The sequence below is a fragment of the Pygocentrus nattereri genome, chromosome 12 (assembly GCF_015220715.1).
Source record: "Pygocentrus nattereri isolate fPygNat1 chromosome 12, fPygNat1.pri, whole genome shotgun sequence".
Lineage (NCBI taxonomy): Eukaryota > Metazoa > Chordata > Actinopteri > Characiformes > Serrasalmidae > Pygocentrus > Pygocentrus nattereri.
In genome coordinates, this window is record NC_051222.1 from 36,963,894 (window position 1) to 36,989,324 (window position 25,431).

Genomic DNA, 25,431 nt, shown 5'->3' on the forward strand with positions numbered 1-25,431 from the left:
ACATCCTCAACATCTAAAAGCCCATCATCTTCAACGTCTGCTTCTGGTATGAACACTTAATGTACACACCAAGCACATCTGCTCTTATATTGTTAGTTTGATCAGCTCAGAATGGTTAGGCTGTAATTTATTACTGAGTTCTGACTCTGTTTCTCCATCACCGCTATTTCCAGCTTCCTCTGTGACGACTGCTGTGTCTGTTCTGATTCTGGTGCTGCTTCTGATTGGACTCGTATTTCTCATACTGTGTTTACAAAAGAGAGGCCAGATTCAAGGTATGATCCCACACAGACAGTATGCTTACTTATTTACACGTATATTGTTATTTCAGTTACTAACTGCATCATAGGAAATTACCACAGAAGACAATGTTGAGTGAAGACGTGGTGTTGGGCAAATTATGACTGTGGCTGGGCTCATTATTAGTTTCTCCAAGACACTTCACATGGATTTTTTTAATCGGGATGTTTAGATAAATGGATCAGTAAACACATTTATTAGGCCCCGGTGGACTAACACTGATGGACAGATGCTGCCCTCTTCAGGCTATAAATGAACATGCATCAACAACCTGTAAACACATTTTAAGGGCAATTGTACCCCCTGTTTGCCTTTCAAGTAACTGATGTTATACACCTCATTTCATATTCAAATCTGATTTCTAATTTACATATTGATTAATGATTAATGGGATTGTTTCTCCTCAGACCCAGGCATGACCCAAAGCCAGTCGGTCAGAGGATTCTCAGTAATCCACAGGGTGGTCAAGATTGTATTTCAGTGTAGGCTCCCATTGGAATAGATTATTAACACATTAACATAAAAGCTAAAACTGGACTAATAAGATTAGTCTGACTGCTCCAAAATGAGCATTGCTTATCCAGGTTCTTCTCTAGGTATTATTTTCATCCTATTTATTTAACTCTGCTGTTAGGTTTTCTGTGCTTTCGTTGACCATGAGGAGATTAACGATCATAGACACCTTTTATCTTCAGATGCTGATGTTTCCACAGTCATCTACACTACTTCTCAATTACCTACAAGCCTCTCTGAACCTTCTCAAACTGTTTATGATGACGGCCAGGTACCCTCAAGCTGTGATTTGTCAAATGCTGTTTATTCCACTGTTCAATAACCATCAACCTTAACTTGTCTTAACAACCTTAACACGCACATAAACATTCTCTAAGCCACTTATCCTCCTGGGTTGCAAGGGTGCTGTGGCCTGTCCCAGCTGTCATTGGGTGGAAGGCAGGAAACACCCTGGAGAGATCGCCCGTCCATCACCGGGCAAATTTAGCATCTCTAGTTGGCCTGACTGCATGTTTTTGGACTATGAGAGAGAACCAGAGCACCCGGAGGAAACCCACACAGATGGGGGAAAACCATTTAACTCCACACAGAAAGGACCCTGTTCACCTGGCTGGGAAATCAAGCCCAGGCCCTTTTTCCTGAGAGGAGACAGCGCTACCCACTATGCCCTCCACAGCAGAGTTATCCGCAATTCTCTCTGATTCCTCATCAAGTGCCACTCAGCGTTCATCTGGAATATCTGCTGAAGATCCAGCATAAACAGCAGTGAATTTCAGCAAGGATGCAGGCAGCTCTGCTGATGCTGTTACCAGAGCAGCGTTTAACCAGGAGAACGACTCATGTGATAGTGATATAGTAAAAAGTTAGCAGAACAAGTTCTGTTTTCACGTTGAAAAGCCTGTTGATAGTTGTCTATAGCTCGGTTTGATGTGATTTAAAATGAGATTAAAGGTTTGTAATCTGTTTGATGAATACAGTGGTGTTTTGTGGGTTTGCTGTTTTATATATAAGTGAAGGGCAGTGGAGGGTTGAGTGTCTTAGAGACCTGGGCTCACCTCTTGTACCACCATTGTATACATATTATGTATATGTATATAGAGGAGTCCCATCAGTGCCCCGTCCGGACCATCCAGCACCACGTCCCAGCGGTTGTCCTAGAAGCAGTCCAGTCTTGATCCAGTGCCACATCAGCTCTGGGACTGTCTATGTGTGTGTGTATATATATATATATATATATATATATATATATATATATACCATTGCTGGACCAAAGATACAAAGGGTTTAGGGCCTGTATGTTTAAGAATGGTTGTGGAGGTAAAGTCCTGTCCGCTTGGAGGTTCCAGACCTGTTATTTTGCGTTACCAAAGATGCAATGCTGCTACAGTCATGAAATTATTCTACAATAGAAATGACCAAATACAATAAACTGCTGTAAACCTTTGACAGGGGTGGAAATAGGCCAATTCCAAACTGCCTCAACATTAGAGTCATCCATATTTACTCCCTCTGGACGGATAATGTATCCTGGAAAAGGAAGTGGAGCACAGATGAAATCCACACTTCTTTCAATTAACATATAGATGATTCTTTAATAATCTTGCTAAGGCCTGACAGACATGACTGATGTGTGTCGGGATATGTGGAAAAAATCTTCAATGAAGTTTGTGATGAATTTACCCAGCATGTCTCTAAGAATGTCATTAACGACAGGAGCTTCGGACAGGCTGAACAGCATGACTGAATACTCGTAGTACCTCTTAGTGGTGATGAAGGTGGTTATCTACTCGTCACCCTCTTTCATTCTAACAAGGATCTGTGCACTGCGAAGGTCTAGCCCTTAACTTATTATTTGAATATCTATATTAATAACCATAATAATGCTAATGAATACAATAATAATAAAGAAATAATTGCCAGTTGCACAGCAAATTTCTAAACACTGACATGGAATCGTTTGACCTTCTCTTTTGCCTTCCTGGTCTCACAAAGCTCAACTGAAAGAAGCAGGTGTGCATCGTAAACAGGCTTTCCTGATTAACGCAAGACGAACGTTCACAGCCTTCTCTTGGGTTTTCTTCACTTTTGTGTCCAGATTAATGAGCACATTCTCAGCTGTTTGACTGCAAATAATACATAATCCAAAATTTCCTCTAGAGGGCACTATACTCTCAAAAATAAAGGCACTAACAAGGGATCTTTGACACAATGCCATAGAACAGAAAGCACCTGTAAATGATGGTTCTTTGAAGGACTATTTTTGGAAATTAAGAATTCCAAATGTGAAAAACGTTCTTTGTATTTTCAAATATGTTGAGCCTATTAGTTTTTCCTAGAACAAAGATCATGTGATCGCAGAGCAAAGATCATCAGCTCTACTGCATGTGTGCATATGCAGACAGCAGTCATATGTCATATGTGGTCACTGTAATGACAGGATAATGATCATCTCAGAATGTAGGATTATATGGAGGTTCTTGAAGCTCAATCCAGTGCTGAGTGGATGTTCATGCTAAACGTTCATGTGGTTGGTTAGTGTAGTGGGTAACACCTCTTCTACACTGTAGACTGGGGTTCAATCTCCCACTTGGGTAAGCACCCTACACTATACCAATCAGGGTCCTTGGGCAAGACTCCTAACACCACCTTCGCCTACCTGTTTAAAAAATGATCAAACTAAGTCGCTCTGGATAAGATCGTCAGCCAAATGCCATAAATGTAAACGTTGGTTGGCACGGCAACCGGACAAAGACTCAGAACCTTATATTTTGCTGGCTGGCTGCTTCATCTTAAACCGATTAGTGACCTGTAGTGTGGTGAGCCTACTCTCCATGACCTTAAATATTAACATAATACTACATAATTGTTACACGTGGCTCCTCCCACTCCCCCATGTGCTTTTTGTTTACCTTTTGATAGTCCACGTGCTTCTTTGTTTTGGTATCCCTAGTCCTGCCGCCTTGTTTTGTGACTCCACCCCTGATTCTTTATTCCTGTCCCTCGTCTTCCCGGTGTCATGTTTAAGCCCTGTGTTTGCCCTTTGTATTCGCTGGTCTCTGTTTGATGTCAGATGTACTGATTGTTTGATTTGTTTGTATGCTGGTTTTGACGTGTTGATTGTATGTTTGAGTTTGTCTGAAGTGCTTTGGATTTCTGTATTCTGTGTTTCTGTTCGTCATGTCTGCCTATCGATCTCTCTGTGTTGGTTATATGAACCTGGACCATCATGACCACGACCCTGGATTTGCCCTCAATAAAAGTCGCTTATCTCTGCATGTTAATGCACTTAAACAAACATTTAATTACTATTTAATTAAATAAATTAAATCTAATGTTTACACAAAATGAAGCCTCTGAAGGGATGTGCTTTATTTATTTATTTTTTTTAGATAAAAATTGGGTGTGTCCCAGATACTATGTGGTGGGCACCCAATACTATCAAATGAGCACCATATACTATTAGGTATTCACCTATGATGTTTCAGTTATCTTTATCTGGCATCATTCGCTTCAAGATTTGTTTCCAGAGCTCACACTTACATCCTGGACAGTGGTCTGGTCTTCTGTGGATGGACAGCAGTGTTTATAAAACTATATCTAGTATATAGTATATATATATAAAGTTTTAGGAATTATTTTTTTGGGGGCTTTTTAAAAAGTCACATTAAGTTAGCAACAATGATAATTATTCATTTTTATGTCATTTTAAACAAATCACATAGCATACTCTCTTACAGTGAATAATATCTAAATTTCTGATTTTGTCATCATTAAATAATTATAATATAGATGAAAGTAGACACATATAGTGACAGACTGTTACAAATAAGCTAATCAATATAGTAATATTATTACTATACTAAGAAATCGTGCTGTAAACAGTAGGAGCTCAATACTTCAGTGTGAAGTAATGGCTTTTATGTCTGTTGTGAAATAAAGTGAATATATTATGTAATGATGATGAACGCTAAATAACTGATTAATCAATCATTAGTTGAATGTGAAGTACGAGGTAATATATGCATTATAAACTAGTGCTTTATTAAGTGTTTCTCCTCTCTTTTCAATCATATTTGTATCACATAAAGAACAGCAGATTGCTCAGTCCTGCTGTTCCACACACTCTGCTCTAGATGGCAGTAGAGGCCTTCCGATACAGACCACTACAGAATCAATGAGCATGAATATTGAACAGTGGAGTCATTTACATTTATAGCATTTGGCTGACGGTCTTATCCAGAGCGACTTACAGTTTGATCATTTTACACAGGAAGGCGAAGGTCATGTTAGGAGTCTTGCCCAAGGATCCTTATTGGTATAGTGTAGGGTGCTTACCCTGGTGGGGGATTGAACCCTAGTCTACAGGGTAGAAGGCAGAGGTGTTAACCACTACACTAACTAACCAAGATGTGTGTAGCCACACACTTCTATTGACTAACAGCTAAATTAACTCTTTTAATGGGTACTTGAATGTAAAGTAACTGAACTGGACAGTCACACACAGCAGAACAGATAAACAGTGGTGGACCCACGGAAACAGAATAAACTCTAATGAATAAACAACATGAAGCTGCTTTAACACAACTCAAAGACACTTTATTTAACTGCAGTGGATTTTATTTTAAGCATTTAAAAGCATTTTAGACGCCACTTTGCTCAAACATACATTACACATCATCATGCTGAGAGATTTTCAGCTGTGTCTTTCACAGAGTCACAGAGGAAGTGGGCATGTTATTAGTTTCTGTTTGAGATGCAGCTGAGGACACAGCACAGTCACAGAGACAGACAGAGATGAAGACAGGGTGTAACCCTCAATATGACAGTTTCTATTTGAGATGCAGCTGAAGGTACAGTGTGTTCACAGAGACAGTTGCAGTGCACGGTTCAGGGCCGCTGATATCTGAGCTGGTGTTAGTCTGTGATCCTGAACTCAGAATGAAGATCCTCCTCATCTTCACCCTCTTCCTGATTTCAGGTAAGGAGATGCTCTTCTAAATAATCAGCACTATCAGCAGCGTCAAATGAAGCCTTTACTCAGATGGACATTTGTCCTCTTTTAGTAGGTGGAGGAGAATCAGAGAGAGTGATGGGATATTCAGGAGGACGAGTCCTCATCAAGTGTAGATATGAGACACAATACACATCAAACCCAAAATACCTCTGTGAGGGTCCATGGCCCTGCATGACGAAGCCAATTTGGACAGACGCTAAAAATGAGTGGATAAACAGTGGAAGATTCTCACTGTTTGATGACACCAGAGCTGCACAGTTCTGGGTGGTGATCAGGGAGCTCACTGTAGAGGATTCTGGAATGTACAAGTGTGCAGTTGATATAGATTTGGCCATTGACGTCTACAAACGAGTGGAACTGAAGGTAGAGGAAGGTGAGTCTCTCCCACCACTAAACCTGTTTATTATCCTACACCTCCAGCATCATTAACATCAGCTACAGTGAGGATGAATGTACAAACTCCCATAAAGGATAAAGAGCAGAAACCATGTTCCATATAGCCCTGTAAACAAACACATACTGATATTAACAGTGTTATTACAGACTCGCTCTCTTCAGACACCCTTTATCTGAGCATCTCATCTCTGATTGGATGAATCCTCTTTAACCCCAGCTGTTGAAATGTGTTTACATACAGTAGCTGTTCATGTGTGACGAAGACTGTGGGATTATCAGATTGTGTTTATAGTTCTTGGTATTTGTTGAATGTACTTTGTGAGACCTTCACTATGATGTTAGCAGATCTCGTCTCTAGTTCAAAGCTATTTATTCTGTTTCTATCATCTCTGAATATGGACTTCCTCTGAATGTGTTAAGCTGTAGTGTGACTGTAGACAAACTTCCAGACTCAACATCCTTTACTCATAAATATAATCTGAAAATACTGTCAGTCGAAGGACATGACGTCCAGAGAAGTGACCGAATATGCAGAGTGAGGAGTTCAGTGATATTGTGTAGAAACTGTGAAGGTGATTATTTATGATTGACAGATCTGTCCTACGACAAGAGCATCAGTGTGACTGGCCATGTTGGAGGAGGTGTGAACATCAGCTGCAAATACCCAAAATCCCACAGCAGTTACCCCAAGTTTCTCTGTAGGAGAGTGGGCATTGTTAACTGTAGTTATGAAACATCAGTTAAAGAGAGCAGAAGATGGAGAAATGAGGGGAAACTGTATCTATATGATGATGGAAAGCAGATCTTCACTGTGATCATCGACCGTCTGACTGAGGGAGACTCTGGTGAATACTGGTGTGGAGCTGAATCAGACTGGACATCTGACCATGGATACAAGGTCTATATCACCCAGATCAACCTCCGAGTTACTGGTGAGTCAATATTATGTTAATCTCTTTACTTTCAAAATCTTCTATGTGTTTATGGAGTATGGAAGTTAGAAGTATGCACCATTCTGGTTAGTCTATGGCTTGTTTAATCAGTTGATTGGTCTTCAAAACCACTGAAAACCTGCAGCCAGTTCGGTCACTTGAGAGCAAGACTGGACACCCCTGACATAAGGAAGCTGTCACAACATAAATGATTATTATAGTGAAAGAGGTTATAGTATGTTGTGTAGAACATTATTTGTCCTGTGTGAAGAGATTAGGGCAATCTAATGACAACACAAGATGACAAATCTAGAAACACTTTTATTTTTCTTTTTACTTCATCTCCTTTAACAAAACCAGGAACAGCATCACCCTCAACATCACCATCAAGCCCTGCTGCACAGACCAGAGAAATAAACGCCCCTACAACTACAATAAAATCCTCATCCAAGACTTCAACAGGTATAATTTTCATGCAGTATCACAGTCACGGCATTATAGTCAGTAATAAAGTACACAGATAATAGGCCAGCCTGACCTTTACTTTCTTTCTGCAGAAATTCTACCACAGTCATCGACATACATCAGCTCACTGACCACGAACCCAACCACATCCTCAACGCCTAAGACCATACCATCTTCTTTGTCAGGTGATTAAACTTCACATATAAGCAAAGAACATCTGCTCTTCTGTTGTTAGTCTGATCACTTCAGAATGTTTGGAATATCATTTGTGACTGAGTTATGATTCTGTTTCTCCATAACCACTACTCCCAGTTTCCTCTGTGGTCACTGGTGTGTCGGTGATTGTGTTGCTGCTTCTGTTTGGACTCTTATTCTTCATAGTCTTTCTTAGAAGGAGAGGCAAGACTCAAGGTACCATCACACAAAAACATGCGTATATATGCAATGCTTATGGCCTATGCACACATAGTTATTTGGACTATTCATTTGACCATAGAAAATTTCCATAGGAAACAATGTTTAGTAAAGATGTGGCGTTGGGCTCATGTATGACAAATCATGACAGTGACTGGAAATATTATTATCACTTTTTTCTTTAATCTGCATGTTCGGATAAATTGATCATTGACTGCATTCATTAGGCCCTATGTGGCCTAACCATGATGGGTAGATGCTGCCCTCTTCTGGATTTAAATGACCATGCATCAAAAGAAACAACAACAACATTTTCAGGGCAATTGTACAGCCTGTTTATCTTTCAAGTTATGAACTTTATTGATCTAGCAAAAATTGACAAAACTGAGCTAAACCTGATATTGTGGTAGTTTTATGGCTCATTCTGATTTGGTCAGACTCTTAAGATTGGTATGTTGCCATAAATGGATCCTTAAACACATTTATTAGGCACCACTGGACTAACAGAGATGAGGGGATGCTGCCCTCTTCTGGCTATAAATGAACATACATCAACAAACAGTTAACACATTTTCAGGGCAGTTGTGTTTATCTTTTAATAATTGATATTTTACACATCATTTCATGGAATTGGCTCTCCTCAGACCCAGGCACAACCCAAAGCCAGTCCTTCAGAGGATTCTCAGCTGTCCACAGGGTGAGTGAAGATGTATTTCAAAAAAGACTCCCAGAGAAAACAACATTTCTACCATTGACATGTTTAAGAATGAATAATCATAGACTGAAAACTTCACGTCAGTCTAACTGCTCCAGTAAAAGTAAAAACTGCAGGTTACTACAGAAAGATTGTAATTAGGTCATTGTTTTTATTTATTTTTCAGCTTTTAGGTTTTCCATCTTCTCAATAACTATGAAGAGATTAAAGAGAGTAAACACATTCCTACATCAGATGCTGGAGTCTTCACAATCTACTCTATTGCTCAATCCACAAACCCCTCAGAACCTAGTATATACTCCACTCACCAGTCTGATTCAGTCTATCTGACACCTCCACTAAACAATCAGATGTAGTCTATCTGACTCCTCCACTCACCAGTCTGATTCAGTCTATCTGACTCCCACTCACCAGTCTGATTCAGTCTATCTGACTCCCACTCACCAGTCTGATTCAGTCTATCTGACTCCACTAACCAATCAGAATTGTTTTGTATAGAGTCTGAACACCAGCACACTTTAATTGTCTGGAGTCTGAAGAATCAAGCCCACCAGGTTAAATAACAGAGTGCATTTTGAGTGGAAGGAACTTTTAATCAAAAATGTTAATATTATATACAGAACAACTGAAATTTAGTGTATCGCACTAAACACAATTGTACGCTGTATGTCACAATATTTGATGTCAATGCAGCCAAGTAAAGCAAAAATTTACTGTGTGACTTAACCTGTCATGATGTCACAGCAAAAGATCTGAGCATCACAAGCTTCAGGAAATGGGGTTCCATGACAGAGTAGCAGCACACAAACCCAGGATCACTATGTGCAATGGCAGGCGTCAGATGAAGTGGAGTAAAGCACACCGCCGGTGGACTCCTTTGCAGTGAAAACATGTTCTCTGGAGTGATTAATCACCTCACTATCTGGCAGTCAGATGGATGTATCTGGGTTCAGCGAATGCCAGGAGAATGCCAGGAGAATGCTACCTACACAATTTACTCCAAATACATAGTGCCAACAGTAGCGTTTGGTGGAGGAGGGATAATGGGCTGGGGCTGGTTTTCAGGATTTGTATCCCTTAGTTCAAGTAAATCTACAATGATTGACTTTGAAGTCGTGTCATAGGATTTGCGGCCATGTGTTTTGGACACTCGGCTAAAGAGAGGAGCTGAGCTGTAAACTGATCACCACCTGGTGGTGAGTTGGATCAGGTGGTGGGGGAAGATGCCGGTCAGACCAGGCAAACCCAAACGTATAGTGAGGGTTTGCTGGGAACGTCTGGCAGAAGAACCTGTCAGATTGATCTTCAACTCACACCTCCATCAGAACTTTGACCAGATATCGGGGGAGGTGAGGGACATTGACTCAGAATGGGCCATGTTCCGTTCCTCCATTGCTGAAGCGGCTGACTGTAGCTGTGGCCGTAAGGTAGTTGGTGCCTGTCGGGGCGGTAATCCTCGAACCCGGTGGTGGACACCCCAGGTTAGAGACGCCGTCAAGCTGAAGAAGGAGCCCTACCAGGCATGGTTGGCCTGTAGGACACCAGAGGCAGCTGGCAGGTATCGACAGGCCAAGCGATCTGCGGCTTCAGTCGTCGGCAAGGCAAAAACCCGGGTGTGGGAGGAGTTTGGTGAGGCCTTGTTGGCTCCAAAAAGATTCTGGCAAACCGTCAGGCGACTCAGAAGGGGAAAGCAGTGTGCCACTAGCACTGTATACAGTGGAGACGGTGTGCTGCTGACTTCGACTGAAGACGTCATTGGGCGGTGGAAGGAATACTTTGAGGACCTTCTCAATCCCACCAACACGTTCTCCAGTGAGGAGGCTGAGTCTGGGGACACGGGAATAGGCTTGTCCATTACTGAGGCTGAAGTCGCTAAGGTAGTTAAAAAGCTCCTGAATTTATGTTTTCCCATTGTTACTTATTTATGAATCAGTAGAATGAAGGAGACATTTATTAACAAATGTTCACTGTTACTTTATAAACTAATAATGAATAATTGAGATTTGTGATGCAACAGCTGGTCTGTTATAAAAAATGTAAAACTATAAAACCAAACTGAATAAATCTTCTAACCTTGTTAATACTGTGTTGCTTAATTACTGAGAAAGAACTAACAGATGTCTTTTAAAAGACTGTTATTGTAAAGTGATTAAACTCTTTCTTTAATCGCATTTGTATTACATAAACACCTAGAAACACACAGCTTAGAAAGTGTGTGTGTGTGTGTGTGTCTTACACAGAGAACACAGCAAGGGCTGCTCAGTGCTGCTGTTACACACATTGTGCTCTAGATGGCAGTAGAGGCCTTCTTACCCAGACCAGCACAGAATCAGTGACATGAACATGAATATTCAAGAGTGGATTCATACATATTCATTTACTGACAGTCTAAACCAAAGGACAATTCTGGTGCTGAAATCCTCTCAAAGTAGTTCTGGACTCGGGGCTCCTACTCCAGGAGAAACTACAGAGACATTAAGGAGACCACACTTTTGACTTTTTTTTCTGATGAGTACCTTCAAATACTGTAACTGGTACACATCAGTACAGTTAAACAGGGGTGGGGACACTGAAACAGGCAAAACGCTAATGAATGAAAACATGAAGCTGCTTCAAAGCAGCTCAAAGACAATGTTTACTTTTGCTCAGTGAATTTGATGGAAAGCTGATATATATTATCACACACCATCTTGCTGAGATGACGTTTTCACCTCTTTCTCTCTCAGCGTCAGAAAGGGGAAGTGGGCATGACATCAGTTTCTGTTTAAGATGTAGCTGAAGATGCAGCCCAGTCACAGAGTCACACAGAGGCAGGGTGTACATTTCAGGGCCTCTGATGTCTGTCTGAACTCAACATGAAGACCCTCCTCATCTTCACCCTCTTCCTGATTTCAGGTAAGGAGATGCTCTTCTAAATAATCAGCACTATCAGCAGCGTCAAATGAAGCCTTTACTCAGATGGACGTTTGTCCTCTTTTAGTAGGTGGAGGAGAATCAGAGAGAGTGATGGGATATTCAGGAGGAGGAGTCCTCATCAAGTGTAGATATGATAAAAAATCCACATCAAACGCAAAGTACCTCTGTGAGGATTCCTGGCTCTGCATGACGAAGCCAATTTGGACAGACGCTAAAAATGAGTGGATAAACAGAGGAAGATTCTCACTGTTTGACGACACCAGAGCTGCACAGTTCTGGGTGATGATCAGGGAGCTCACTGTAGAGGATTCTGGAACGTACAAATGTGGAGTTTATAAATCTGGCTTTGACGTCTTCACACCAGTGGAACTGAAGGTAGAGGAAGGTGAGTCTCTCTCAGCACTGCACCTGTTTATTATCCTAAACCTCCAGCATCATTAACATCAGCTACAGTGAGGATGAAAGCAGAAACCTGCAGCATCTCCTTTTACCACTGTTATCACAGAATTAGTCTCATGAGACTTTTCCAGACCATCTTATCTCTAATTGGATGAATCCTCTTTAACCCCAGCTGTTGATGTGTTCACATACAGTAGCTGTTCATGTGTGACGATGACTGTGGGATTATCAGATTGTGTTTATAGTTCTTGGTATTTGTTGAATGTACTTTGTGAGACCTTCACTATGATGTTAGCAGATCTCGTCTCTAGTTCAAAGCTATTTATTCTGTTTCTATCATCTCTGAATATGGACTTCCTCTGAATGTGTTAAGCTGTAGTGTGACTATAGACAAACTTCCTGACTCAACATCCTTTACTCATAGATATAATCTGAAAATACTGTCAGTCGAAGGACGTGACGTCCAGAGAAGTGACCGAATATGCAGAGTCAGGAGTTCAGTGATATTGTGTATAAACTGTGAAGGTGATTATTTATGATTGACAGATCTGTCCTACGAGAAGAGCATCAGTGTCACTGGCCATGTAGGGGGAAGTGTGAACATCAGCTGCAAATACCCACAATCCCACAGCAGTTACCCCAAGTTTCTCTGTAGGAGAGTGGGCACTGTTAACTGTAGTTATGAAACATCAGTTAAAGAGAGCAGAAGATGGAGAAATGAAGGGAAACTGTATCTACATGATGATGGAAAGCAGACCTTCACTGTGATCATCAACCGTCTGACTGAGGGAGACTCTGGTGAATACTGGTGTGGAGCTGAATCAGACTGGACATCTGACCATGGATACAAGGTTTTTATCACACAGATCAACCTCACAGTTACTGGTGAGTCAATATTATTTTAATCAATCTCTTTACTTTCAGAATCTCTCTTTTTTTTTAATAACCTGTCATGTCTGGCCATTTTTGCAATCGGAATGGTATCCGAATGTACTGATGTACCAAACATATTTGTTTTCACAAGAAAAGCTCTATAGGTTACTAAAGCCTATTCTTGTTAAAGAAGAAGAGTTATTTTATTTGTTTGGCCAGGCCTGACAGGCAATAAAGGAGAGAAAAAAGAGGACAGGAAAGAAAGAGAAGTAGGGAGAAAAAAAAAATCATAATAATAATTTAAAAATAAATAAATAAATAAAAATAAAAGAAACAAAAGAGAAAGAAAGAGAAAAAATAAATAAAATAAGTAAATAAACAGACAACTAAATAAACAAAAAAAAGAGAAAAAAATATATAGACATACATACATATCTATACATATGCATACACATATATACACACACACACAATTCTACTGTTTGCAGCAATGTGTATATGTGTGTATATGCGTCCATGTGTCATGTGTCATGGAATGTGCTCAACAATGAGGGCAAGAAGCCGCAACCATGCCCCCGTGGTCTAGAGACAGATAGGGAAGGACCCGGGGGACCCGGACCATCCACAGCCCATTAGGAGCTCAGGAGACCTGAGGCCACACGCCCCGACGGCCACCGCGTGCACAGCCCAGAGGACGAAGAATGGAGGCCCCAGAGGGAGCGCCCAGAATCTCTCTTCTAAGTATTTCTGGAGTTCTGGAGCTTGAAGTGTACAGAATTATAATGTAAGACTCTATAATTGAGCCTGCAGTCTGGAAAAGGTCAACACTAAATTGTTGTCACCACTCAGCAGCTTTTCATTCGGCAGCTGTGACAGAAGAACAGCTAATCAACAGAGAATCAGCCAGAAATTAACCCAATTCCATATGCTGAACTAAATGGGCTGTAAGAGGCTTTACAGACCGGCTGGAACAAAACAAGATTAATACAGATCTGGCAAAAAATGACAAAACTGAGCTGAACTTGATATTGCGGTGGTTTTATAGCTCAGCCTGATTTGGTAAGTTGTTTAGCAGTTCTTCGTTCACACCTGCTGACTGAAAAGCTGCTCAGTGATGATGACAGTTTGGGAATTTAGTGGAAGGAGCTGGAGAACGAACTGCCGGCTTTGCAGTGACTGTGCGGAGTTCGTTACTCTGAAGTAGCAACAATATAATAACTATTTATTGGGCAGAAAGAACTGCTGAGATTAAAACATATTACCCGCCACGTTCACGACCCAATTTATTTATTTCTTACTTTATTTATTGAACTAAAGTCAATAGAAGACTCGAGGTCATGTGTCATCGTGAATAACACACTCCCTCTCACGTTCTATTGCTTCATTATTTGGTCTGTATGATATGATCTTAAGGAAAGTTTAATGACAATGAAACAAGCAAATATGACATGATTTTTCCCCCTTTCTTTTTCAGGTTCAATATCAAAACCTGAAACACAATCAACCTCTTCAACATCTGAAACAGCAGTGAATTCCTCCTTTAAAACATCCATAGGTATGATGTTCATACTGTATATATCTGGGTGAATTTTAGTCACAGTGATAATGTACACAGACAATAAGGACCAACTGATGTTTTCTTTCTGCAGATATTCCACCCCAGTCATCAACATACATCAGTTCACTGACCACAGAACCAACCACATCCTCAACATCTAAAAGCCCATCATCTTCAACGTCTGCTTCTGGTATGAACACTTAATGTACACACCAAGAACATCTGCTCTTATATTGTTAGTTTGATCAGCTCAGAATGGTTAGGCTGTAATTTATTCCTGAGTTCTGACTCTGTTTCTCCATCACCGCTATTTCCAGCTTCCTCTGTGACGACTGCTGTGTCTGTTCTGATTCTGGTGCTGCTTCTGATTGGACTCGCATTTCTCATACTGTGTTTACAAAAGAGAGGCAAGATTCAAGGTATGATCCCACACAGACAGTATGCTTACTTATTTACACGTATATTGTTATTTCAGTTACTAACTGCATCATAGGAAATTACCACAGAAGACAATGTTGAGTGAAGACGTGGTGTTGGGTCTTGTGTATGGCAAATTATGACCGTGGCTGGGCTCATTATTAGTTTCTCCAAGACACTTCACATGGATTTTTTTAATCGGGATGTTTAGATAAATGGATCAGTAAACACATTTATTAGGCCCCGGTGGACTAACACTGATGGACAGATGCTGCCCTCTTCTGGCTATAAATGAACATGCATCAACAACCTGTAAACACATTTTAAGGGCAAATGTACCCCCTGTTTGCCTTTCAAGTAACTGATGTTATACACCTCATTTCATATTCAAATCTGATTTCTAATTTACATATTGATTAATGATTAATGGGATTGTTTCTCCTCAGACCCAGGCATGACCCAAAGCCAGTCGGTCAGAGGATTCTCAGTAATCCACAGGGTGGTCAAGATTGTATTTCAGTGTAGGCTCCCATTGGAATAGATTATTAACACATTCACATAAAAGCTAAAACTGGACTAATAAGATTAGTCTGACTGCTCCAAAATGAGCATTGCTTATCCAGGTTCTTCTCTAGGTATTATTTTTATCCTATTTATTTAACTCTGCTGTTAGGTTTTCTGTGCTTTCGTTGACCATGAGGAGATTAACAATCATAGACACCTTTTATCTTCAGATGCTGATGTTTCCACAGTCATCTACACTACTTCTCAATTACCTACAAGCCTCTCTGAACCTTCTCAAACTGTTTATGATGATGGCCAGGTACCCTCAAGCTGTGATTTCTCAAATGCTGTTTATTCCACTGTTCAATAACCATCAACCTTAACTTGCTTTAACAACCTTAACACGCACATAAACATTCTCTAAGCCACTTATCCCCCTGGGTTGCAAGGGAGCTGTGGCCTGTCCCAGCTGTCATTGGGTGGAAGGCAGGAAACACCCTGGAGAGATCGCCCGTCCATCACCGGGCAAATTTAGCATCTCTAGTTGGCCTGACTGCATGTTTTTGGACTATGAGAGAGAACCAGAGCACCCGGAGGAAACCCACACAGATGGGGGAAAACCATTTAACTCCACACAGAAAGGACTCTGGTCACCTGGCTGGGAAATCAAGCCCAGGCCCTTTTTCCTGAGAGGAGACAGCGCTACCCACTATGCCCTCCACAGCAGAGTTATCCGCAATTCTCTCTGATTCCTCATCAAGTGCCACTCAGCGTTCATCTGGAATATCTGCTGAAGATCCAGCATAAACAGCAGTGAATTTCAGCAAGGATGCAGGCAGCTCTGCTGATGCTGTTACCAGAGCAGCGTTTAACCAGGAGAACGACTCGTGTGATAGTGATATAGTAAAAAGTTAGCAGAACAAGTTCTGTTTTCACGTTGAAAAGCCTGTTGATAGTTGTCTATAGCTCGGTTTGATTTGATTTAAAATGAGATTAAAGGTTTGTAATCTGTTTGATGAATACAGTGGTGTTTTGTGTGTTTGCTGTTTTATATATAAGTGAAGGGCAGTGGAGCGTTGAGTGTCTTAGAGACCTGGGCTCACCTCTTGTACCACCATTGTATACATATTATGTATAGGTAAATAGAGGAGTCCCATCAGTGCCCCGTCCGGACCATCCAGCGCCACGTCCCAGCGGTTGCCCTAGAAGCAGTCCAGTCTTGGTCCAGTGCCACATCAGCTCTGGGACTGTCTATGTGTGTGTATATATATATATATATATATATATATATATATATATATATATATATATATATATATATATATATATACACACATGCTGGACCAAAGATACAAAGGGTTTAGGGCCTGTATGTTTAAGCCTGTATGTTTAAGACTGTTCTTGTAAGTCGCTCTGGATAAGAGCGTCTGCTAAATGCTGTAAATGTAAATGTAAGAATGGTTGTGGAGGTAAAGTCCTGTCCGCTTGGAGGTTCCAGACCTGTTGTTTTGCGTTACCAAAGATGCAATGCTGCTACAGTCATGAAATTAATCTACAATAGAAATGACAAAATACAATAAACTGCTGTAAACCTTTGACAGGGGTGGAAATAGGCCAATTCCAAAATGCCTCAACATTAGAGTCATCCATATTTACTCCCTCTGGACGGATAATGTATCCTGGAGAAGGAAGTGGACCACAGATGAAATCCACACTTCTTTCCATTAATATATAGATGATTAACATATAGATAGACAAGACTGATGTGTGTCGGGATATGTGGAAAATATCGTCAATGAAGTTTGTGATGAATTTACCCAGCATGTCTCTAAGAATGTCATTAATGAAGGATTTGGAAAATGACAGGAGCTTCGGACAGGCTGAACAGCATGACTGAATACTTGTAGTACCTCTTAGTGGTGATGAAGGTGGTTATCTACTCATCACCCTCTTTCATTCTAACAAGGATCTGTGCACTGCGAAGGTCTAACCCTTAACTTATTATTTGAATATCTATATTAATAACGATAATAATGATAATGAATACAATAATAATAAATAATTGCCAGTTGCACAGCAAATCTCTAAACACTGACATGGAATTGTTTGACCTCTTTTGCCTTCCTGGTCTCACAAAGCTCAACAGAAAGAAGCAGGTGTGCACCGTAAACAGGCTTTCCTGATTAACGCAAGACGGCACGTTCACAGCCTTCTCTTGGGTTTTCTTCACTTTTGTGTCCAGATTAATGAGCACATTCTCAGCTGTTTGACTGCAAATAATACATAATCCTAAATGTCCTCTAGAGGGCACTATACTCTCAAAAATAAAGGCACTAACAAGGGATCTTTGACACAATGCCATAGAACAGAAAGCACCTTTAAATGATTCTTTGAAGGACTATTTTTGGAAATTAAGAATTCCAAATGTGAAAAACATTCTTTGTATTTTCAAATATGTTGAGCCTATTAGTTTTTCCTAGAACAAAGATTATGTGATCGCAGGGCAAAGATCATCAGCTCTACTGAATGTGAGTATATACAGACAGCAGAGTCATATGTGGTCACTGTAATGACTGGATAAGGATCATCTCAGAACGTGGGTTTATATGGAGGTTCTTGAAGCTCAATCCAGTGCTGAGTGGATGTTCATGCTAAACGTTCATGTGGTTGGTTTGTGTAGTGGGTAACACCTCTGCCTTCTACGCTGTAGACTGGGGTTCAATCTCCCACTTGGGTAAACACCCTACACTATACCAATCAGGGTCCTTGGGCAAGACTCCTAACACCACCTTCGCCTACCTGTTTAAAAAATGATCAAACTAAGTCGCTCTGGATAAGAGCGTCAGCCAAATGCCATAAATGTAAACGTTGGTTGGCACGGCAACCGGACAAAGACTCAGAACCTTATATTTTGCTGGCTGGCTGCTTCATCTTAAACCGATTAGTGACCTGTAGTGTGGTGAGCCTACTCTCCATGACCTTAAATATTAACATAATACTACATAATTGTCACACGTGGCTCCTCCCACTCCCCCATGTGCTTTTTGTTTACCTTTTGATAGTCCACGTGCTTCTTTGTTTTGGTATCCCTAGTCCTGCCCCCTTGTTTTGTGACTCCACCCCTGATTCTTTATTCCTGTCCCTCGTCTTCCCGGTGTCATGTTTAAGCCCTGTGTTTGCCCTTTGTTTTCGCTGGTCTCTGTTTGATGTCAGATGTACTGATTGTTTGATTTGTTTGTATGCTGGTTTTGACGTGTTGATTGTATGTTTGAGTTTGTCTGAAGTGCTTTGGATTTCTGTATTCTGTGTTTCTGTTCGTCATGTCTGCCTATCGATCTCTCTGTGTTGGTTATATGAACCTGGACCGTCATGACCACGACCCTGGATTTGCCCTCAATAAAAGTCGCTTATTTCTGCATGTTAATGCACTTAAACAAACATTTAATTACTATTTAATTAAGTAAATTAAATCTAATGTTTACACAAAATGAAGCCTCTGAAGGGATGTGCTGTATTTTTTTTTTTTTTTTTAGATAAAAATTGGATGTGTCCTATGTGGTGGGCACCTAATACTATCAAATGAGCGCCAGACTATGTTGTGAGCACTATATACTATTAGGTATTCACCTGTGATGTTTCAGTTATCTTTATCTGGCATCATTCGCTTCAAGATTTGTTTCCAGAGCTCACACTTACATCCTGGACAGTGGTCTGGTCTTCTGTGGATGGACAGCAGTGTTTATAAAACTATATCTCCTGTTGTAGGGCAATGTTTACCAAATCTCGTAAATACCTGAAGTTTTAAGAATTCATTTTTTGGGGGCTTTTTAAAAAGTCACATTAAGTTAGCAAAAATGATAATTATTCATTTTTATGTCATTTTAAACAAATCACATAGCATACTCTCTTACAGTGAATAATATCTAAATTTCTGATTTTGTCATCATTAAATAATTATAATATAGATGAAAGTAGACACATATAGTGACAGACTGTTACATATAAGCTAATCAATGTAGTAATATTATTACTATACTAAGAAATCGTGCTGTAAACAGTAGGAGCTCAATACTTCAGTGTGAAGTAATGGCTTTTATGTCTGTTGTGAAATAAAGTGAATATATTATGTAATGATGATGAACTCTAAATAACTGATTAATCAATCATTAGTTGAATGTGAAGTATGAGGTAATATATGCATTATAAACTAGTGCTTTATTAAGTGTTTCTCCTCTCTTTTCAATCATATTTGCATCACATAGAGAACAGCAGATTGCTCAGTCCTGCTGTTCCACACACTCTGCTCTAGATGGCAGTAGAGACCTTCTGATACAGACCACTACAGAATCAATGAGCATGAATATTAAACAGTGGAGTCATTTACATTTACATTTATAGCATTTGGCTGACGGTCTTATCCAGAGCGACTTACAGTTTGATCATTTTACACAGGAAGGCGAAGGTGGTGTTAGGAGTCTTGCCCAAGGACGCTTATTGGTATAGTGTAGGGTGCTTACCCTGGTGGGGGATTGAACCCTAGTCTACAGTGTAGAAGGCAGAGGTGTTAACCACTACACTAACCAACCAAGATGTGTGTAGCCACACACTTCTATTGACTAACAGCTAAATTAACTCTTTTAATGGGTACTTGCATGTAAAGTAGCTGAACTGCACAGTCACACACAGCAGAACAGATAAACAGTGGTGGACCCACTGAAACAGAATAAACTCTAATGAATAAACAACATGAAGATGCTTCAACACAACTCAAAGACACTTTATTTAACTGCAGTGGATTTTATTTTAAGCATTTAAAAGTATTTTAGACGCCACTTTGCTCAAACATACATTACATATCATCATGCTGAGAGATTTTCAGCTGTGTCTTTCACAGAGTCACAGAGGAAGTGGGCATGTTATTAGTTTCTGTTTGAGATGCAGCTGAGGACACAGTACAGTCACAGAGACAGACAGAGACAAAGACAGGGTGTAACCCTCAATATGACAGTTTCTATTTGAGATGCAGCTGAAGGTACAGTGTGTTCACAGAGACAGTTGCAGTGCACGGTTCAGGGCCGCTGATATCTGAGCTGGTGTTAGTCTGTGATCCTGAACTCAGAATGAAGATCCTCCTCATCTTCACCCTCTTCCTGATTTCAGGTAAGGAGATGCTCTTCTAAATAATCAGCACTATCAGCAGCATCAAATGAAGCCTTGACTCAGATGTACGTTTGTCCTCTTTTAGTAGGTGGAGGAGAATCAGAGAGAGTGATGGGATATTCAGGAGGAGGAGTCCTCATCAAGTGTAGATATGAGACACAATACACATCAAACCCAAAGTACCTCTGTGAGGCTCCATGGCCCTGCATGACGAAGCCAATTTGGACAGACGCTAAAAATGAGTGGATACACAGTGGAAGATTCTCACTGTTTGACGACACCAGAGCTGCACAGTTCTGGGTGGTGATCAGGGAGCTCACTGTAAAGGATTCTGGAAAGTACAAGTGTGCCGTTGATAAAGATTTGGCCATTGACGTCTACACACCAGTGGAACTGAAGGTAGAGGAAGGTGAGTCTCTCACAACACTGCACCTGTTTATTATCCTACACCTCCAGCATCAATAACATCAGCTACTGTGAGGATCAATGTACAAACTCCCATAAAGGATAAACAGCAGAAACCATGTTCCATATAGCCCTGTAAACAAACACATACTGATATTAACAGTGTTATTACAGACTCGCTCTCTTCAGACACCCTTTATCTGACCTTCTCATCTCTGATTGGATGAATCCTCTTTAACCCCAGCTGTTGATGTGTTCACATACAGTAGCTGTTCATGTGTGACGATGACTGTGGGATTATCAGATGGTGTTTATAGTTCTTGGTATTTGTTGAATGTACTTTGTGAGACCTTCACTATGATGTTAGCAGATCTCGTCTCTAGTTCAAAGCTATTTATTCTGTTTCTATCATCTCTGAATATGGACTTCCTCTGAATGTGTTAAGCTGTAGTGTGACTGTAGACAAACTTCTAGACTCAACATCCTTTACTCATAAATATAATCTAAAAATACTGTCAGTCGAAGGACGTGACGTCCAGAGAAGTGACCGAATATGCAGAGTCAGGAGTTCAGTGATATTGTGTAGAAACTGTGAAGGTGATTATTTATGATTGACAGATCTGTCCTACGAGAAGAGCATCAGTGTGACTGGCCATGTTGGAGGAGGTGTGAACATCAGCTGCAAATACCCACAATCCCACAGCAGTTACCCCAAGTTTCTCTGTAGGAGAGTGGGCCCTGTTAATTGTAGTTATGAAACATCAGTTAAAGAGAGCAGAAGATGGAGAAATGAGGGGAAACTGTATCTACATGATGATGGAAAGCAGACCTTCACTGTGATCATCAACCGTCTGACTGAGGGAGACTCTGGTGAATACTGGTGTGGAGCTGAATCAGACTGGACATCTGACCATGGATACAAGACCTATATCACACAGATCAACCTCGGAGTTACTGGTGAGTCAATATTATGTTAATCTCTTTACTTTCAAAATCTTCTATGTGTTTATGGAGTATGGAAGTTAGAAGTATGCACCATTCTGGTTAGTCTATGGCTTGTTTAATCAGTTGATTGGTCTTCAAAACCACTGAAAACCTGCAGCCAGTTCGGCCACTTGAGAGCAAGACTGGACACCCCTGACATAAGGAAGCTGTCGCAACATAAATGATTATTATAGTGAAATATGTTATATTATGTTGTGTAGAACATTATTTGTCCTGTGTGAAGAGATTAGGGCAATCTAATGACAACACAAGATGACAAATCTAGAAACACTTTTATTTTTATTTTTACTTCATCTCCTTTAACAAAACCAGGAACAGCATCACCCTCAACATCACCATCAAGCCCTGCTGCACAGACCAGAGAAATAAACGCCCCTACAACTACAATAAAATCCTCATCCAAGACTTCAACAGGTATAATTTTCATGCAGTATCACAGTCACGGCATTATAGTCAGTAATAAAGTACACAGATAATAGGCCCGCCTGACCTTTACTTTCTATCTGCAGAAATTCTACCACAGTCATCGACATACATCAGCTCACTGACCACGAACCCAACCACATCCTCAATGCCTAAGACCATACCATCTTCTTTGTCAGGTGATTAAACTTCACATATAAGCAAAGAACATCTGCTCTTCTGTTGTTAGTCTGATCACTTCAGAATGTTTGGAATATCATTTGTGACTGAGTTATGATTCTGTTTCTCCATAACCACTACTCCCAGTTTCCTCTGTGCTCACTGGTGTGTCGGTGATTGTGTTGCTGCTTCTGTTTGGACTCTTATTCTTCATAGTCTTTCTTAGAAGGAGAGGCAAGACTCAAGGTACCATCACACAAAAAACATGCGTATATATGCAATGCTTATGGCCTATGCACACATAGTTGTTTGGACTATTCATTTGACCATTCATTTTATCTGCATGTTCGGATAAATTGATCATTGACTGCATTCATTAGGCCCTATGTGGGCTAACCATGATGGGTAGATGCTGCCCTCTTCTGCATAAATGACCATGCATCAAAAGAAATAGAGCAACAACAACATTTTCAGGGCAATTGTACAGCCTGTTTATCTTTCAAGTTATGAACTTTATTGATCTAGCAAAAATTGACAAAACTGAGCTAAACCTGATATTGTGGTAGTTTTATGGCTCAGTCTGATTTGGTCAGACTCTGAAGATTGGTATGTTGCCATAAATGGATCCTTAAACACATTTATTAGACACCACTGGACTAACAGAGATGAGGAGATGCTGCCCTCTTCTGGCTATAAATGAACATACATGAACAAACAGTTAACAAATTTTCAGGGCAGTTGTGTTTATCTTTTAATAATTGATATTTTACACATCATTTCATGGAATTGGTTCTCCTCAGACCCAGGCACAACCCAAAGCCAGTTCTTCAGAGGATTCTCAGCTGTCCACAGGGTGAGTGAAGATGTATTTCAAAACGACTCCCAGAGAAAACAACATTTCTACCATTGACATGTTTAAGAATGAATAATCATAGCCTGAAAACTTCACGTCAGTCTAACTGCTCCAGTAGAAGTAAAAACTGCAGTTCACTTCAGAAACATTGTAATTAAGTCATTGTTTTTATTTATATTTCTGCTTTTAGGTTTTCCATCTTTTCAATAACTATGAAGAGATTAAAGAGAGTAAACACGCTCCTACATCAGATGCTGGAATCTTCACAATCTACTCTATTGCTCAATCCACAAACCCCTCAGAACCTTCTCAAACTGACTATGAAAATGTTCAGTTACCCCCAAACATCTCAGAACCTTCTCAAACTGACTATGAAAATGTTCAGTTACCCACAAACCTCACAGAACCTTCTCAAACTGATTATGAAAATGTCCAGTTGCCCTCAAGCTGCAACTTCCCAAATCCTGTTTATTCTCCTGCTCAGTTACCATCAAATTCTCTTGACCAGGTCACCTACTCCACAGGTCAGTTACTCACATTTCTCTCTGATTCCTCAGCAAGTGCCTCTCCGCCTTTAGCTGGAACATCTACGGAAGGCCCAACATACGCAACAGTGAATTTCAATAAGAAGGTAGGCAGAGCGAGCGATGCTGTTACCAGAACAGCCTTTAGCAGCGATAAGGACTCATGTGACTATGCTACAGTCAAACGTTAGTGGAAGCAGCTTTCAATTTAAACTTGGATGTTTATGCATCCATCCATCCATCCATCCATCATCTTCCGCTTCTCCGGGGTTCGGGTCGCGGGGGCAGCATCCTGAGCAATGAAGCCCAGACCTCCCTTTCCCCAGCCACTTCCACTAGCTCCCTGGGAGGGATTCCGAGGCGCTCCCAGGCCAGCTGGGCGATATATTCACGCCAGCGTGTCCTGGGTCTTCCCCGGGGTCTCCTCCCCGGTGGACTTGCCTGTGACACCTCCCAAGGGAGGCGTCCAGGAGGCATCCTAACAAGATGCCCGAACCACCTCAACTGGCTCCTCTCGACGTGAAGAAGCAGCGGGTCTACTCCGAGTCCCTCCCGGATGACCGAACTTCTCACCCTATCTCTAAGGGAGAGTCCAGCCACCCTGCGGAGGAAACTCATTTCAACCGCTTGTATTCGCGATCTCGTTCTTTCGGTCATTACCCAAAGCTCATGACCATAGGTGAGGGTGGGAACATAGATCGACCAGTAAATCGAGAGCCTTGCCTTATGGCTCAGCTCTTTCTTTACCACAACAGACCGGTAAAGAGCCCTTCATCACTGCTGACCCAGCACCAATCCGCCTGTCAATCTCCCGCTCCCTTGTACCATCACTCGTGAACAAGACCCCAAGATACTTAAACTCCTCCACTTGAGGCAAGAGCTCATCCCTGACCCAGAGAGGGCTCTCCACCCTTTCCCGCGTGAGAACCATGGCCTCGGATTTGGAGGTACTGATCCTCATCCCGGCCGCTTCACACTCGGCTGCAAACCGATCCAGTGAAAGCTGAAGTTCTCGGCCTGATGTCCCCAATAGGACCACATCATCTGCAAACAGCAGCGATGTGACCCTGAGGTCACCAAACCGGACACCCTCCATCCCCTGACTGCGCCTAGAAATTCTATCCATAAAAATTATGAATAGAATCGGTGACAAAGGGCAGCCCTGACGGAGTCCAACTCTCACTGGGAAAAAGTCTGACTTACTGCCGGCCATGCGAACCAAGCTCCTGCTTTGTTTGTACAGGGCCTGAATGGCTCGTAGCAAAGAGCCATGTACCCCGTACTCCCGAAGCACCTCCCACAGAATACCCCGGGGAACACAGTCGAATGCCTTCTCCAAATCCACAAAGCACATGTGGACTGGTTGGGCAAACTCCCATGAACCCTCGAGAATCCTGGAGAGGGTAAAGAGTTGGTCCAGTGTTCCACGACCAGGGCGGAACCCGCACTGCTCCTCCTGAATCCGAGGTTCGACTATAAGCCGGAC

General features: G+C 41.2%; 1 protein-coding gene across 1 annotated transcript; it reads left to right on the forward strand.

The window, feature by feature from the left end:
- Positions 1-11,947: 11,947 nt before the first annotated feature.
- On the forward strand, positions 11,948-24,038 carry LOC108415778 (polymeric immunoglobulin receptor-like). The gene is made up of 13 exons (XM_037543335.1): positions 11,948-12,050; positions 12,611-12,949; positions 14,412-14,492; positions 14,587-14,685; positions 14,813-14,914; positions 20,466-20,576; positions 20,662-20,985; positions 21,600-21,938; positions 22,299-22,400; positions 22,496-22,588; positions 22,716-22,814; positions 23,369-23,421; positions 24,000-24,038. The coding sequence occupies exons 1-13, from the start codon at positions 11,948-11,950 to the stop codon at positions 24,036-24,038; spliced, it is 1,884 nt and encodes a 627-aa protein (XP_037399232.1).
- The last annotated feature ends 1,393 nt before the right edge of the window (positions 24,039-25,431 follow it).

Coding starts and splice junctions, on each gene's coding strand:
- LOC108415778 (XM_037543335.1), top strand. CDS start 11,948: ATGATCAGGGAGCTCACTGTAGAGGATTCTGGAACGTACAAATGTGGA. Junction 20,986..21,599: donor GGAACTGAAGGTAGAGGAAG/GTGAGTCTCTCA, acceptor TATGATTGACAG/ATCTGTCCTACGAGAAGAGC. Junction 21,939..22,298: donor GATCAACCTCGGAGTTACTG/GTGAGTCAATAT, acceptor TAACAAAACCAG/GAACAGCATCACCCTCAACA.